Raw genomic sequence first — 16,897 nt, 5'->3', positions numbered from 1 at the left:
CCGAAGGGGGAAAAGTGCTCTAGTGTTGCTTTAATATATATCGGCTGTGTCTCATTCCGCATACTTCAGTCAGTCCACTGCTAACGTGCACTGACCACTTCCTGTCGTAGTGCCCACTTTGGATGGTTTAGTATTGTCCCAAAAGGGACAGCGGTCGGCTCGGCTCACCGCCTCTCAAAATTTGACGAAAATCTATTAAACTGACCTTTGTCTTAAAATACGAGATCGTATTCTGAACGAGCCGCCATTATGCTCAGTTGTGAAATCCGGGAGAAGCCAGACCCACGTGACGCGTTCGTCCAATCAGCTGCCAGTCGATATCCCTGGTGACTTTTTTATGACTTTCATATGACATACTGTACTATGACGTTTGTATGACTTTTATATGACATACTATTGTATGACTTTTTTTTACTTTTTATGACATACTATGACTTTTTTGTGACAATTTTTACATTATACTATTTTATGATTTTTTTTTATGGCTACTAATATAGTATTTTAAAGACATACTATATTATGACTTTTTTATTGTTTTCATGACATACTATACTATGACTTTTTCGTGACTTTTTTAGACATACTATACTGTCTATAATTTTTTGTGACAATTTTTACGTCATACTATATTATGATTTTTTTCGTGACTTTTTTTATTATTACTTTTTATGACATACTATACTATTACGTTTTTGTGAAAAATGTTATTACATACATACTATGACTTTCATATTACGTACTATACTATGACTTTTGTATGACATACTATTGTATGACTTTTTTTGTACTTCTTATGACATACTATACTATGACTTTTTTGTGACTTTTTTAGACATACTATACTATGTCTATAATTTTTTGTGACCATTTTTACGTCATACTATATTATGACTTTTTCTTTCTTTCTTTAAAGATAATTTTTTTGGGGCTTTTTTGCCTTTAATTGATAGCTGGGGGAGAGAGAGAGAGAGAGAGAGAGAGAGAGAGAGGGGGAAGACATACAGGAAATCCTCTCAGGTCAGATTCGAACCCTGGACCTCTGCGTCGAGGCATAAACCTCTAGGTATATGTGCGCCTGCTCTGCCCACTGAACCAACCCGGCCACACGTGACTTTTTTAAAGACCTACTATATTATGACTTTTTTACTTTTTATGACATACAATACTGAGGTTTTGTGACAATTTTTACGTCGTACTATATTATGACTTTTTTAGACACTTTACTATGACTTTTTTTAAAACATACTAAACTATGACTTTTTTTTATGACATACTGTGACTTTTGTGACTTTTTATGACATTTTTAAAACGTACTATACTATGAATTGTTTGTAACATTTGTTACGACATACTGTACTATGACTTTTGATGACATACAAGTCCCTTGTGCTTTGTTCCCTTGAGTTGTTCTCTCTTACAATCAGTGTACAGTGAATGTAAGTTAAATTGTCGCTGAACCTGTGAGAACTCAAAGTGGCGATGAGGTCTTAAAATGTATTCAAAATAACTTCCAAGATTCCTGCACATGTAATGTTTTCGATGTGAAATTAAAAAGGTCTTTGTTTTTGCTTCTGTAAAAATCCTGCAGCAAACGGACAGCTTGAAAAGGTAGTTTGGGACTTTTTTTGTGATGCTGTTTTAAGTCTCTATGTCCCGTGTTTGTAACATTATGTAAAGACATTTTTAGTCCTCTCAGCCATACAGTCTTGCTATTCTTCCAAGCCCGGTTTCTTTTTAAAACCAACCATTTTTACACAATAGTAAAATCATTGGACTTGAAGGCCAGTGCCTTGTTCAATAAACAAACTGATGATCTTTCTGTCTGATGAGCTTTCTTCTGTTCTTCTTATTTCCAGAGATTCCTTCAGCAGAATGAGTCTTCGAAAGCTTGACATTTGAAGATGAAGACCACACACACATAACAGAAATTGCAATATTAATTTATTCTTGAGTGTAAATAGGAGTGTCTTGACGGTTGGTCAGTGTTTCGGACAGCGTGCTAAAAGGAAGGTTAGAAGTGTTGCAGCGTGGTACGTCATTCCAGTGTCTTAATTTGTTTACAGACAAACTGTTACACAATCAGAGGGACAAACAAGTGGATCTTAAAGATTAAAGAGATACCTTGGCATTTAGAATTTTTCTTTGCTATCAATATGTCTCACAAGAGGGACACGTCTATCCTATGCTACCACTTAAAAAAAAAAAATAATGTTGGTCTTCTCTTTTGAAACCAACAGAATCTGCTGGATGTAAACTAACAAGCCACTGAATATAAGTGCCAAACAACATTTTTCTGCAGAAAAGCTATGATTTTAAAAGTCAAGGTGTCTATTTAATTATGTACCGTGTCAAAAATCTGTATTCAATTTCATGTGTGCACTTTTTTTATTTACGGTGTAGCAATGCATTTTACAACTTGAAAGTTTATGTAATTCAAAACAGTTGGGGGGGGTGAGGAAAAAATGAAACATGCAAAAAATGGTACCATTATTTATCATGACGCTTTATCATTTTAAGTTGAACAAATGTTTGAAAGTTAGGTACTTTAAACATCCTTGTATAATTTTATGTAGTTTTGTTTTGTTTATTTTAAATATTTTACTAAATAAATATTTTAATGTTCCGTTGGGTGTATGCTGGTCAACTTGCTTCCTAATGTGTTATTTTTGGGTTTATGTAGGATTAATGTTATGTTGGAGAGATCAGTAAAATGTGAATAAGAGTATATCACCAGAGAGGACATGTGAAGGTAAAAACTTTATTGCTTATAGAATGAACCTGCCAACATTAATATAATAACAGAATTAGATTTAGGAGTTTAAAGTAGACAGCTGTTGTTGAGGCTGTTGTCATGTTATAGTTAACCAGATCTGTAAGCACTTTGTTAAATTCCAAAACTTGCTCTGGAAACCTATCCCATGTATTTATGATTCATACTGAAATAACTGAATATGGCCCATAAAGGGGAATACTCCCTAAGCTAAATAATAATCCCTGAAACCATGATTGGACTTAAACACTCTGCTGTAGAACCTGAAATGAACAATGTCACATTTTACTCAATATTTTACTGACTATTTTTCCACACAAAGTTATGTAATATTCATGACAAGAAACACCGAACAAGCACAAAACATATTCAATCCTTTATGAATAGGAAAGTGTGATGAGCGTTTACAGGGACAGATTCACAAGTTCTGAGAGTTAGCGTTAACTTTGAATCTTGCTTGTTTTGGCGAACTGAGCACCTGAACACGAGAGAGAGCTGGCTAGTGTGTAAAAAAAAAAAAATGAAATGGTGAAATCCAGTTGTTGGAATCTAATGCATCTCAGCTGTCCACGCCTGAAACGCTGCGTGACGTGTGTAGATGTCGGCGTTCAGACGTGTCAAAGATTTGCCTCCTTTCAAACTTGTTAAACTCAAATCCGTCCCTGTGGGATTACTGCTCAAATGTTTAGTGCTTGTTTTGTCTAAAAACGGACTGAGATCCTTTTCTTAAAAAGTAGAACAACAGAAGTGAAGGTAGGTCGGATGCTGTGGAAGTCAGACTCTCACTGAGCGGAGATTTGACCCTTCCTTCTCTAAATTAAGAAACTAACCCTTTACATAAAACAGATCCTGATTTCAGATCCTCGTTTGCACATCCAGATATGCAAATTGATAGTTACACACTAAATTAGATATGAAAGATGTACGAGGCAGTTTTTTTATAATCTTGCTGAACGTATAGTCTAAAAACCTCTACAGCTAATTGAAGAAATATACATTTTTAAGTTTAAAAAGCTTCTGATGTCTGGACCGAGAGAGAAACTTAGCACCCCGCTGTTTGAGTATAAATTATGGTACCGACAAAATATGTATAGCTTGGCATATATTAACATTTGAGTGTGTTTTATGTGAACAAATATTGCCATTGTAAAAGTCATGAGACAGTCTTTTTTTTTTGCCAGAATAGAATAACTGTAAGGAATCAGTGCAAAGCAGAAACTTTGAGGAGTTGGTGTGGGAACTATTTGCCTGTTATTTTGGCTTTTAGTTGAGACACACACACACACACACACACACACACACACACACACACACACACACACACACACACACACACACACACACACACACACACACACACACACACACACACACACACACACACACACACACACACACACACACACACACACACACACACACACACACACACACACACACACACACACACACACACACACACACACACACACACACACACACACACACACACACACACACACGAATTTTAGAAACTTATTCAGCTAGAAAAAAAAAAAGGACTTTTAGTGCTTTTCCAATTTGTAAAAAGAAAACAAAACGTGACATGTGTAGATGACAGAGAAAGTATCAAAGCCAGTGTCCAAGAAATATTAGTACAGACAGGAAAAAGGCAGCTCACTGTACTTAAAGTTTACAAAAGGCAAGGGTCACATAAAAAAAGAAAAATCCTCTCAAAAGGTGAAGTAATCCCAGTACGTAGAAAGTTGTCGGGAGTATTTCTAAAATATGACTTTGAACCTAAATTAACAGACAGACTGAGGTGAGAGTCCACTAACAGCTCTAAACAGCCTTGGTCCCACACGGAGACCAGACTGTTTGCTCTGTGAAAGGTCTCTTCAGTCCAGTTGCTAATATCACTGCCACAGTATTCTTGGCAGTCGTTCTAGTATTGCAAATAGACTGTCTGGGTGTCCAGCTGCCAAAGAGCAGTCTGGCACAACAACACCCCCAGTCAGTCAACAGCGTGCACAGTGTTCACGTTAGCGTCCGCGTTCGGGCATCCTTCTGTAGAACAGCAGGTACGGCGTCGATGACGAGGACGTCTCAGGAGAGCAGGCTTGCAGGAAATCCTCTTCCTCAAACAAACGCACCTCCGAGTCATCAAACAGCAGCCATTTGCCCTCATATTCAAGGAGGCTGTTCAAAGCCTGCTGCTCGGTGGCCTCCACGCCGCCACGGGAAGGAGTTAATTCCTCCTCTCCTACCCTAGCCTCCTTGTTTAGTCCTGCTTCAGTGTTTTGGCCCGTGCGGTTGACGGGTTTCCTCCGTTTGGATCCCTCGGTTGATCCACTGCTGGCGGCTTTTTCCGTGCGTTTGCTGCTGCCAAGCGCACAGCTAGACAGACTCCTCTGGCCCCCCAGGAGTCCAACCCCGCCCTCCGACAGCTTCTTTCCTCGTGTTTTGCTGCTAGCCAAACTTGCGCCCCTCTGACCCCTCGCATTCAGGCTGAAAGACACCTCCCCATCATCGTAGTCCAGGGCTTTGTCTTTCACCCGCGTTTCCTCTTTACTCTCCCTCTCCTCTTCCTCGGTTTCTTTTCTGTCCTGCAGCAGGAGCTTCGCTTCTTTCAGATCAGACATGCGGACGAAGGCGGTGTAGTGGCCGCTGCTGATGGTGACACCACTATGCATGACCACGGCAAACAGCTGATAGCGTTGGCCATCGGTGGACGAGGGCCGGGTGCACCACTCCTCCAGAGACAAGGTCAGCGGGGTTTGCAAGGGAGTGTTCACTTTGGACAGACCTGCATATGGGTCCAGGCTAGGAGGGAAACAAACGGGAGAGAAGGTCACTCATCTGGGATATGGAGGAACAAACACGCACCGCTGGACATAAGCATACCTGCAAACTCAGAAGGGCTGAAAAAGGTGACACATTTTACACACCTCATATATATATATATATATATATATATATATTTTTTTTTTAAAGTAGCACAGAACGACTACTTATTTTTATTTTTGCATTATTAAATATGTAATAACAATAACTTATTTCACCAGTAAGTTAAACGACAAAAACAACCACTGGATGGGAAAAGGGTATTTTCCAATAACTTTTAATGCAGCACGAGACCGGCGAGGCGAATTTCAAGTGAACGCAACATGTGTGTTGTTTTTCCGACAACAGCAGCTGCACACTGGTAGCTAACGGTAGGCTAACGTTACCTGCTGCCAAGTGTGGCGTTTACAAGCGTGACATGCGGGGATGTTTAGGTTGCTTCTAACGTCCGTTTTCGGAGCATCAGAGAGAAGCGCAGGCACCGAAATCCGCGTTGCAATCCCCCCCCACACACACACACACACACACACACAATAAAGACTCTTCGGATCTACACGATTCACGTGGATGACATTTTCCTATTCAAGATGGCGATTTTCGCCGAAAAGCTGACAGAAAACTGACTGAAATGAAGAGTAAATGTGTTTTGCATGGACTCACTCCAGACTGTTGGCAGAGAAGCGCTTCAGGTGAATGGTGATCACTTCAGGAGTTTTGTCAAACAGCAGACTTCTCTCAGCCTCGGTGTAATGGTGACACGTCTCGCAGAAGTATTTGTCCTCCCCAACGATGCGCTCCACTGAAGCAAACTGGGCGATGGCCCATTTCAGTGTCTTCACCTCTGGTTTGGGATCAGGAGAGACTGGGGGGGGATAGCAGTTATTGAATTAATCATGTTATGTTTCTGTCTGCATTGTGGTCTGGAAGAAAGAGGAAGGGTGCACAGATAAGATTAGCCAAATTGTTTACCACACCCCACGCTTAAGAGCTTTCAATGAATCATGGCACGGGGACTTTTTATTAGACTGGGTGCAAAAAGCTGTTGTACAAATGGTAGTTCAAAGTACAAGTCCCCACCATCAGAAAGGTCGTCTGGGCTGCTGGGTTCGTCATCGAGCACTGGGACGCTGATGTCCTGGAAGTCTTCTCTCCTCTCTGTGAAGCTCTCGCACTCCAGACAGCGAGTCCTAAGAACCAGCCGGCCCTGGAACAAGTGCTCCATCAGGTCCAGGCCCTCTGGATAGAACAGAAACACCGTTGGATTCTATGTCTGAGTCACATATAAACCAATGCTGATTGCTATTTCGCAGGGCAGAGAAAATCCTACTTTTACAATAAAGTAACCCATTAAGAGAGAAACAACACTAAACCCAATATAAGAAAGGCTAGTTGAGGCCCCAGATACATTATGATTATAATAACTTGGCTACATCACATTGGCACACTTTGTTCTTAAAGGCTAAACCCAGCGGCTGTAAAAATAAATTGAAAGTAAATAAGCAGATCTCTGAAATCTCTTACAAGTATAGTCAATTCTCAGTTTCTTCAGAAGTTACCAACCTGTCAGTTTATGAGTTTAATATTTATCAATTCTACTTAATGAAACCGTCATTTCCAGCACCTGGCAAAATGGATCACCCATATCAAAGCCATACTAAATAAAGTTATCTCTCTTAAGTACTGCTATTGTACTATTATTCTTAGAGTAATCTCATACCGTGAAGTTTTCCTGCCTTCTTGTCTTCAGCCACGTTGTGTGGTGAACTCTCCACACTGGTCTTCTCCTTCGGACTTTGGTCGTCGCTCAGTCCATTCTCCTGCTCTGGTTTGTTTTGGTTCTTCACACTCGCGGAGCTGATCTTCCCCACGCTGAGGAACTTGGAGAAAATACTCGGCTGTTTCCCAGAAGGCCTCAGCCAGCTCAGCTTAGATCTCTTCTTTCTTTTCCCATCAGACTCTTTAGGTGCATGTTCACCTTTCCCTTCACTGTCACTCCCTTTGTCCTCCTCCCCATTCAGTTTCTTCATCCCTTCATTCTCCGCCTTCTCTTTATCTTTGTCCCGGGTGCTGTCCATTGTGATGTCACTGGAGGACTTCCTTTTGGAGCGTGTGAAGGGTCTATTATCCTCTTCATCAGACTTGACAGATTTTGGCTTCTTTTTAGCATTTCCCACTTCAGTGTCACTCTTTCTCTTGCCACTGACTTGGCCGTCCTCTTCTGGGGGAGTTTTGGATTCTGTCGCAGGGCTGCTTGAACCCAAATGGACACCAGCCTCAAGTTTAACCTCAGTCTCGTCGGCATCCTCCCGATCCAACTCCTTTCTGATGGTGACACAAGCCTCCTGGATATTTCCCAGGATGCACTGCAGCACCTCCTGGGCGTCATGCTGAAGATAGCCCTCATACATGGGGTTCAGCTGCCTGCAAAACACGTAGAGCAGTCACTCACAATCAGTTCACTGATAGATATAAAAAAAAATAAACATTGAGTTAGCACCTGTCTAAGGGACTACTCAAATACAAATATAACAGTAGCTTGTTTCAGTTTAAAAATTGTAAACATGTGCCTCTCTTCTTTGGGTTGCTCAAATGAAATAAGTCATTTTAACAGCACAGATTTGGGTTTCACATCTTAGTATTTTGACTTTTTTATCATTTAAATGAGTTAAATATAATAAAAAAAAAAAACATGCATTTATCACAGCATTTTTATATATGTATATACACACACAAAATAGTTTTATAAAAATCTAACACGATGATGATGATGATGATGAAGATAACAAGGTTTACGAAAAAGGTTTCTTAAATAATTAAATAAATAATATACAATTCCAAATTCTACTCTGTACGTTGTGCACAAACACAATTTGTTTAAAGTGTAGTTTGGTCCTACATTACTCATTAATTTAATAATATTGGAATGTATCATCTGGAAAGCAATCACTCTGGGCACAATTATAATTCAAAATTATAATTCAAAATAAGCCAATCCTTACCTGAGTGTGTGGAGTATTTTTCGAGGCGGAGTGGCGAGTTCTCCATCACTGAAGCTGTCGGGGTTTAACAGAAAGCTGGACTGCAGCTGCTCCACTGATGCTATCAGACCGCTGAAGCTCCCAAGGAGCTCAATTTGAGCAGACACATCTTCAGCCACAACTTCTGACTGCTGAGAAATAAAATAAAAATACAAATTTATAAAATAAAAAAAGTAGGCTATTTGAATTGTAACTTCATATATACTTCATCAAGCTTAGAAGGTCTGGACACAATAACAGAAACACATTTGTGTTCAATTGCATTACATTGTACAACAGCCCTAAAATGACTTGTGCGAAGCTTACAATTCTTAATTGGTGGTGTTGATTGAATATGTTCATTTCTGAACCCAATGTTTGCAAAGAGAAGCAGTTTTTACCCCACAGTCATACACAAACTATACTATAAATCGCATTTGTATTGCACCAACCTCTTCGCTTTTATCAGTTTCTTCCTTTGGTTTGTCTTTTCTTTTAGACAGGTTGTACAGTTTCTTAACACCGTCTCTGAGCCCTGGGCAGTAGTACAGCACCTGCAGCAACGACCAGACATCAACAAGATTAGTCAACATTATTCAACCTCGACTTCTTTACAAAAATAATTCCTAAATATAACTTTCTGGGCACAATGTCCCTCATTGAACACAATCACGTGACAAATACATTTTTAATACAACATAGACTGTTTCACAGGCATACCAGCCAAGGCATGAAAACCAGTAGGGGTTAATATCATTAACTAATCATTGAACACAACCTAGATAAGCAGCAGAAAATGGATAGATGAATGGATGCATGGATGAATTGACCATTTAAAAAAATAACAATTACAACTAATCCACAAATGAATTTTACATGAGCTCAGTGGTCTGGAATAGTAGTACTGGGAATTTGCCTGCCAATATTTGCTAAAATTAAATACAAAAGCATTTTATAACTAACATTAATGCATATGGCAGGCTGAAATAGCTATTCTAATCTAATCTAAGACTTTGTAATACCTTATATGGCCTTTTTTGATTAAACTAAACAATTTTCAAGCCTTTTCAAGACTGCTGACATGTTTACAATGTAAACGCAGTACACAATAATAACATGAGCAGTGAAGTAATACAGCACTGAAAGGTTTCCTTCTTCCATACTGCATAAGAGGCTGCCTTATTGTCTGACAGATGGCCTTCATGAAGAGTTGCCTCGCATATATTGTATGTTCTTTCCTCTATAGTCTCTTATTCCAAACACGAGATGAAATATAACCATCTATTTGAACAGGTGCTGAGATCATACACGTGCCTGAATGTGTGCTAAAAACACCAGTGCCTGTCTGTCTCTGTACAACCAAACCCTGCCAACACAGATAAGCCACAGCGCGGAGCAGCCACTTATCTACAGGTTTCATCTCTTCTACATCAGCCACAGAAGACACAGTTTTGTCTACTATGCCAAACATTTGTGACAGTGTCAATGTTCAACTTTATTCTAGGTGACAAAGAAAGTAATGTTTAATTACTTCATGAATGATTTCCTGTTAAGTTGCTTTGTAATTCTTTATGCAAAAAAAAAAGCCTTCATGACAATAGGTGTTATGACTTATTATAAAACAAACACACACAAAATCCAAGACAAAGGTCAAATGAGATATGTGAATCACAATTTATCAATGTAAACAACTTATAATGTCCAATGCTTGATACAGAAACTGCTTTTCACGAGATAAATACAGACCCTTTACAAATACAAATGGTGTCATGGTTGCCTAAGTTTAAGATTGAGTTGTTTAGTCAAATACTTTGTGAAGCAATATCTTTTTTATACATGTTACATATATACATGAAAGATATATATTAGGGATAGACCGATTATCGGGACGTTTTTTGTCAGTTTGCAGATGATCTGTATCAGCGTTTTATTTGCCCGATAACTGATAAAGTGAATTAATTAATAAGTGGTCTACTTTGGCTCCGCTACAGCTCTGTGTCTGTCCCTCTGCTTCGGTTTCACTCACCACTCAGTCTGACTTAATGTCCCGCCCACAACACTGACTATCTTTTACTGTGCATTATGTTGAACGTTTCTACTTTATTAAATAATTGCTTCAAGAATTTAAACAAAGTTTTGTGTTGGAGTTTGAAACATTCCAAAATCTTAATTTTGACTTAAAGATCTTCTATTTTCACTGTAAATGCACATTGGTTCCAAATATCGGGTATCGGTTTCATCAACTACTAATAATCGGTATCTGTCTTGAAAAAACAGTATCGGTCGGCCCCTAATACATTTCCACTTTGCCCCTGGCGATGACCCACCTGTAAGATGCTGTTCAAATAGCAGGTGTTGCCCAAGTTGTTGAGCCCCACAAATGGCACCAAGGTCTCTCTCTTCTCAGATGGGAGCAGAAGGCCAGGTGAGGTTGGACATGGAGAAGGACCAGGGACCACCTGATCGCAGCTGCTAAACAGTAGAGAAGAAAACATAAGTTTCAAATTAAAAGGTGCTCTAAGTGATGTGACGCGTTTTTTTAGGCTACAACATTTTTTGTCACCTACAGCAAACACCTCTTCACTATCCGCTAGCTGCCTGTCCCCTGAACACACTGTAAAAACGCGGTCTCTGTAGACAGCCCAGGCTCCACAAACGGCAACAAAAACAAACCGGGCCAACCTGCCCCATGAACCATAACAAACAGTGTTCCAGCCAATAACCGACAAGAAGGAGTTGGTTGAGTCATGAATATGCATTGTGGAAGTAGCCTACGTGCTAACGCTGCTGCAGTGATGGCTCAACCAACTCCTTCTTGTTGGTAAAATGTTGTAGCCTAAAAAAACGTGTCACATCACTTAGAGCACCTTTAAAAGAAAAAAACATGACCAGTTACTTGTTAGTGGTTTGATTCTTGCAGTTTCCCTAGGGCTGGGCAATATGGTTGCAATCATTATACACTGTTGTACATTACATTAAACTAAACTCCTAACATGTATAACCAAATATGACTAATTGGAGTTTTTATTTACAGTTAGCTCAAAATCATTAACTTTGAAGAATGACATTTGTAAAACAATATCATGACAACAATTTCAACATATTAAAAAGTTTGGTCTTTAAGGTACCCCTTACATGTAAGGATTAGTCTGGGTTTCTCAGCGTTGTCTGGCTTATTGCCATATTTTTAGCTCTCCTTTCCCTAGAAAATTGAACAAGGTAACATTTCTAACCAAATATATATATATATATATATATATATATATATATATATATATATATATATACACACACACATATACACATATATATATACACACACACATATATATATATATACACATACATACATACATACATACATATATATATATAAAACCTTAACATGCACTCACAAAGGCTGTGAAATAAGCACAAACAAGAGTATAATTAAAATTCTTAGAAATGTGTGAGAATAACTGGCTGGCATGTTTTTGGGGATAGAGTAAGAGGCAGCAGTAGGGTAATAAATTAGTGTTTCGAACTTTGTACGACCCGAACTAAATCACACATTGACAGCACAGACCAACCTTGCCTCAGGCTCCTCTTGTTCATCTGCTTTGGGTTCATCTGCTTGAGGTTCAGAGAAATCCAGAGCCCGTTTGGTTTCTTTCTTCTGGAGGAACTTCAGAGACAGTTTACTCCTCTTGATGGGGCTCCCTAGCGCAGCCACAACATTTTCCCCCTGCAGACCTGGCATCCTTTTTCCGGTACCTGGAGGGTGATTTTTCTCTCAATTCAATTCAAAGTGGCTTTATTGGCATCGAAGTTTCAATAACAATGTTGCCAAAGTAATAAATACAATTTATCCAAATATTCGGACAAAATACAATAATCAGTAATACGAACATTAACACAACATTAATATTGATTTATACTGATTACCTACATATTCAGTATATCTTGTGAGTATGTGTGTACAGTAGGTGTGTATTTATTTGTGTTAGTGTGTGTGTGAGTGTGTAACGTTATATTAATAATTTGTTTGTTATGTCGGCCTGATTTAATGTCGCTCAGATCTAACGTTATCTATCTCTACTGAGATTCAACAGCGCACCTCACTGGTAAGAAGAGGAAATACAGAATTTCGACGAGATTGAAAGTAACTACGCACTTCGGTTAACACTGCGCAGTTAGCTATCTATGTAACTAAAACCAAACTAACGTAAAATATAGATAAAAGTAATATAACGTAGACAGCTCTGGTTTACGGAGTCCAATCCAGTTACCAACTGAACAACGAATTATATAGCTACCACGATAGCCGGCTAACATGATTGCGCCCTCAACATTTGAAATAGAGCCGTTAACATTAGAAACTGTTATGTTAATATTAGCGTTAGGACAGGACGTAGCAAATAGTGCACTTTGCAGGCAACACCTCGACAAACTGGGTCAAAACGGTGCGGTGAAAAAGTGGGAGGAGAAAACAGGCAGCACGCCGCTTTTAACAGTTCACTTAAACAAAACTAAACTCTGAAGATCCCTACAGCATTTTTACTCTTACCTGAATGAGTTAATCCACTTTGAAGTTTCATATATTTCACGAAATATCCAGTTTTTGAGCCATTTACTTGTTTGACGATTCAGACGGTGTAGAAAAAGCAGTTGGCGCTTTTTCCTATTGGAAGACCCACTAATGGTGGCTGGTGGCTACATTGCCAGTGAAACACCGACACACAACAACAAAACATCCGGCAAAAAATGTTCGAATAACGGTCACATCTAATATTAAACTTAAACGTAATGCTTGCAAATGTGCGTAGACTTGCGTTAAATTATATAAGCAGAAAGAGTCACATTCCAGATCTCAGGCATATATTAAATAACCTATTTAAATTAGGTCCCCCGGGCAGTTTCAGAAGCCATTTTTGTAGTCCTTTGTCAAGTTAGATTGAATAACACCGGTAGTGGTATTTCTATGGATAGATTCTTCCTTCAATTTAAAGGTGAAGAAGTTGTTGGTTGAACATGCATCCTACACATGATCTTTAATTAATGAATTAAGCTACATCTAAAGAAGAAACCTTTTGGAAAGGCAGTGTAATTGCAGATCAGATGATAACTTGTAGTTCTTGTAGTTTTACAATCTTATCAATCCTAAGATTTCAGTCCTGGTTGGTTCTGTGTGAGTGAAAACAACAGAATTGTGCTGAGAGTTTAGCAGTCTGGAGCATAGAAATAGAATTAATCTAATTTTATTTTTATGGTTTTGAGTATTGTTGTTGATAGGCTAGATGAGCTTCAAGATTTCAGAATTGTTTGCATAGTTCCATTTTTAGTGTAAATAGATAAAAACTGTAATACAGCATTTTTTTTCTGTGAAATATCATCCCAGACACGCAGTTTGTAATACTGCAAATATACACATATTGCAATACTTTCATCAGTGGGCCATATGCTCAGTCACCATTGTGTTATAACCTTCAGTGGTAGCCTAGATATTGACTTACCAAACATTTATTTAATAAAAAATCTTCGAGATTACATCATTAAGTAACGTTTTTAGTGGAGGACTTTTAAAGCCTATTTTTTAATTTTTGCATGGCTACTTTTACTTAGGTTAGTAAATCCAATTACTACTGCTACAATCACTGATCAATTGTTTTCTCAGCAAACAAGGGACACAGACACTTTTCATTTAATTGTAAATGTATTTTAAATTTAAGACATCTAACTGGTCAATTGTATTATTGTAACATTTACCAAGAGTAATGTGTAGCTTAATTATATACTATATACATGCCTTATACACTGTATGAAATACCATTTTGACACTTAATGTGATATTCTGACCTAAACAGTGCACAGAGAAAGGGGCATGTTTGCTGTAATTCGGATTAACAGTGTGGCAGCAGCCATCTTTTGAATTATTTTTTTTTTTACTGATAATCAATTCAAAGTATTTAAATGCAGAAATATATTAACCAATAGAAAAATAAATAATCCTAATTAATCTGGATATGGAGCTCAACATAGTGTAGCCTAGTCTTGCTTTGCCAGACCATCCTCCAAGGCACTGCGAAAGGGTGTAGCCTAATGGTTCGAACACCTCCTCATGGTTTTAATTATATAGTCTGTTTACAATAGGCCTATGTAATAATATATACATGATGTCTGACTTTACACCCTAACCTACCCTAACCCTTTACACACCCAACATTAGTATATTATTTTAGTCTGCATGCTGTTGCATTTACATTTTTATTTAGTCATTTTGCCATCCTTGGCACCTTGACTATGTGACTATGTGACCTGCCTTTTTTGTTTTTTTTACTTTACAGATCCATTCCGTTTAAATGAGGAGAGCTACTTAAACCAACCCCCAAGGTAGTATATCTTAAATAGCCTACTCTATACTTGCTCTTTACCGGGCTTTTTGGCTTTTATTCTGAAGATAGTAAACGGAAGTAGGCCTATAGTTTCGCCTGACTTGACAACAGTCCTTTTTGCGAAACACAACCTAAAAAAATAAATGTGTGCATATTTTATATTAATGTTACAACACTTGATCTTTTTACGTATTTTAGGAAGACATGCCATTTACAAAAGCACACGAAACAAAACCAGCTCGTCACCGTAAATGTTTAAAAAAGGTCGTTACGGACAGTGTCCGCCTTCAACCGACAGGGGGCAACATTGTAAATGTAAATGTAGGTTGGAGTGTCCAGCATCGTTCCCCTCTACCACTGGAGCATCTCTTCATCTGACAGTCAGCAGAGACTATCCTTCCACGATTTTAACGGTAAGATACTATTTACGATTGCTCAGCTTTCTGCGTGAATAGATCAACTCAAACAAGCTTAAAAGGCTTACCGCGAGAGTAGCCTAGGTATTTAATCTCTGTTTCGGCTCATCAGTATCAGTAGCCTAGTAGGCTACTGTGTTGATTTTATTAGGGCTACAGAGTGTTGTTGCTGGCGTGCGTTTTTTCATCACTCGGGAAGGTTCGCAGCAACTGAACGCGGCGCAAAAAAATAAGAAATGACAGGTGCGACGTTTACTGGCATACAGTCAGTGTAGGCATTTGTCAATACGATGGTATGTATGCAGGACGAGCCACAACCTCTGCTGCTGCTGCTGCTGCTGCTGCTGCAGAGTGGCTGCTTGGTCAGCAGCAAAGATGTATCGATAGACGTGAGCTACTGTGGTTCAGCTTCCAGAATCCACTCAATTTATTTTCTGGCTTGGTGATCAAGTGATGTTGCAGTAAGGATGCTGATAGTGGATGGGAGTAGTTTGGAGGTACATGACTTCCTGTGTGGCTGTAGCCTGGTGGTAGTGATGGATCTACAGCATGCAGTCAACATCACCATCCTCACAATGTTATCCTTGCAATCTCCAGTTGTGGGCTTGCTTTCACATTACATTTCTTTACTAAATGAGTGTACCGGAACACCGCATCTCATTTCAATTGGGTTGAAATGATCTTAAACCTCACATATATAATGTTTAATAATTGTCTAATAACCAGCAGGAGATTTATCCAAAATTAACAAGAAGAGCTGGTGGGGAGGTGTTGTGTTTTCTCACGTCCCATCTAAAGCCCAACCAGGAGATGCATCACCCCCTGATAACATCGTATTGTCAAGGGGAGCATGTTTTGCATATTCTCTGAACAAGGCAGATCCTGCCACCCATGTCCTTAGCTGTGGGGAATCGACACAAGGCCTTGTTTTTGATTGGCTGTTACGTTACACACTGGATGCAACAGGATTGTCAGACACTGAACAAGGCAACTGGACAGATTTGAGGAATGAAATAGTCGCGGAAATGTACATCTTTCTAGAAATGCATTCCTACTTGTGGGAGACTCTATTTTCAGAAGACATGAAACCACTGATTAAAGTAAAAACAAGAAGAAAAACATCCACTTGTTTCTCGTTCCTTTTGGACAAACTGTCCAAACCTCTAATCTGTAGGAGTTAATGGGGATCATTCTCCATGCACCGAGCAATGGAGTTTGTCTTTTTAAAGGCAGGCTTTGTCCCAGGAGGCACGAAGCACTCACGACCGGAGCAGCAGAGGTTGGCGGTGTGGCAGCTCAAAGTCCTGGCCCATGACATGAAACACCCCCCTCCAGCCTCCCCCCACCTTCTCTCCCAGGAAAGGAACACGGGAGGGAAAATGAAAGCATGTTGAGCGACAGGCAATGGTGCACTCCAAGAATGAGCGGCATGTCCTGAAGTCTACTTCAGTGTACCTTTCAACAACAAACCCCTTTGTACACACAAGTGTGCCTTCTTTT

The 16,897-nt window shown here is 39.1% G+C and overlaps 3 protein-coding genes across 4 annotated transcripts in view; 2 read left to right on the top strand and 1 right to left on the bottom strand.

Moving 5' to 3' along the window:
• Nucleotides 1-2,623, top strand: part of dock7 (dedicator of cytokinesis 7) — a 50,813-nt gene extending 48,190 nt beyond the window's left edge. The window contains 1 exon segment of the mRNA XM_039810643.1: nt 1,857-2,623. Within this exon segment, the coding sequence (XP_039666577.1) occupies nt 1,857-1,899 (43 nt within the window). The 3' untranslated portion in view covers nt 1,900-2,623.
• Nucleotides 2,624-4,348: 1,725 nt separating this feature from the next.
• usp1 (ubiquitin specific peptidase 1) lies at nt 4,349-13,442 on the bottom strand. 2 transcript variants are annotated; one of them, XM_039812104.1, is made up of 9 exons: nt 13,157-13,442; nt 12,180-12,363; nt 10,938-11,082; nt 9,063-9,164; nt 8,593-8,762; nt 7,311-8,014; nt 6,671-6,829; nt 6,254-6,455; nt 4,349-5,572 (listed from the first exon to the last, which is right to left on the bottom strand). In XM_039812104.1, exons 1-9 carry the CDS (start codon nt 13,185-13,187, stop codon nt 4,792-4,794), a joined length of 2,478 nt encoding a protein of 825 aa, XP_039668038.1. In that variant the 5' UTR covers nt 13,188-13,442; the 3' UTR covers nt 4,349-4,791. The 2 variants fall into 2 exon arrangements, with proteins under 2 accessions (XP_039668038.1, XP_039668039.1); XM_039812105.1 differs by having other exon boundaries at nt 10,938-11,079.
• Nucleotides 13,443-15,301: 1,859 nt separating this feature from the next.
• Nucleotides 15,302-16,897, top strand: part of kank4 (KN motif and ankyrin repeat domains 4) — a 79,668-nt gene continuing 78,072 nt past the window's right edge. Inside the window, exon 1 of the mRNA XM_039811537.1 lies at nt 15,302-15,394. The gene's annotated coding sequence lies outside the window, so the exon portion shown is untranslated. The remainder of the gene's footprint in view (nt 15,395-16,897) is intronic.

This window comes from Perca fluviatilis, chromosome 9 (genome assembly GCF_010015445.1).
Source record: "Perca fluviatilis chromosome 9, GENO_Pfluv_1.0, whole genome shotgun sequence".
Lineage (NCBI taxonomy): Eukaryota > Metazoa > Chordata > Actinopteri > Perciformes > Percidae > Perca > Perca fluviatilis.
This window is presented reverse-complemented; position numbering and strand designations above follow the sequence as displayed.

Coding starts and splice junctions, on each gene's coding strand:
- usp1 (XM_039812104.1), bottom strand. CDS start 13,187: ATGAAACTTCAAAGTGGATTAACTCATTCAG. Junction 6,830..7,310: donor GAAGGCAGGAAAACTTCACG/GTATGAGATTAC, acceptor TGTTCTATCCAG/AGGGCCTGGACCTGATGGAG. Junction 5,573..6,253: donor TTCTCTGCCAACAGTCTGGA/GTGAGTCCATGC, acceptor TTTCCCTCCTAG/CCTGGACCCATATGCAGGTC.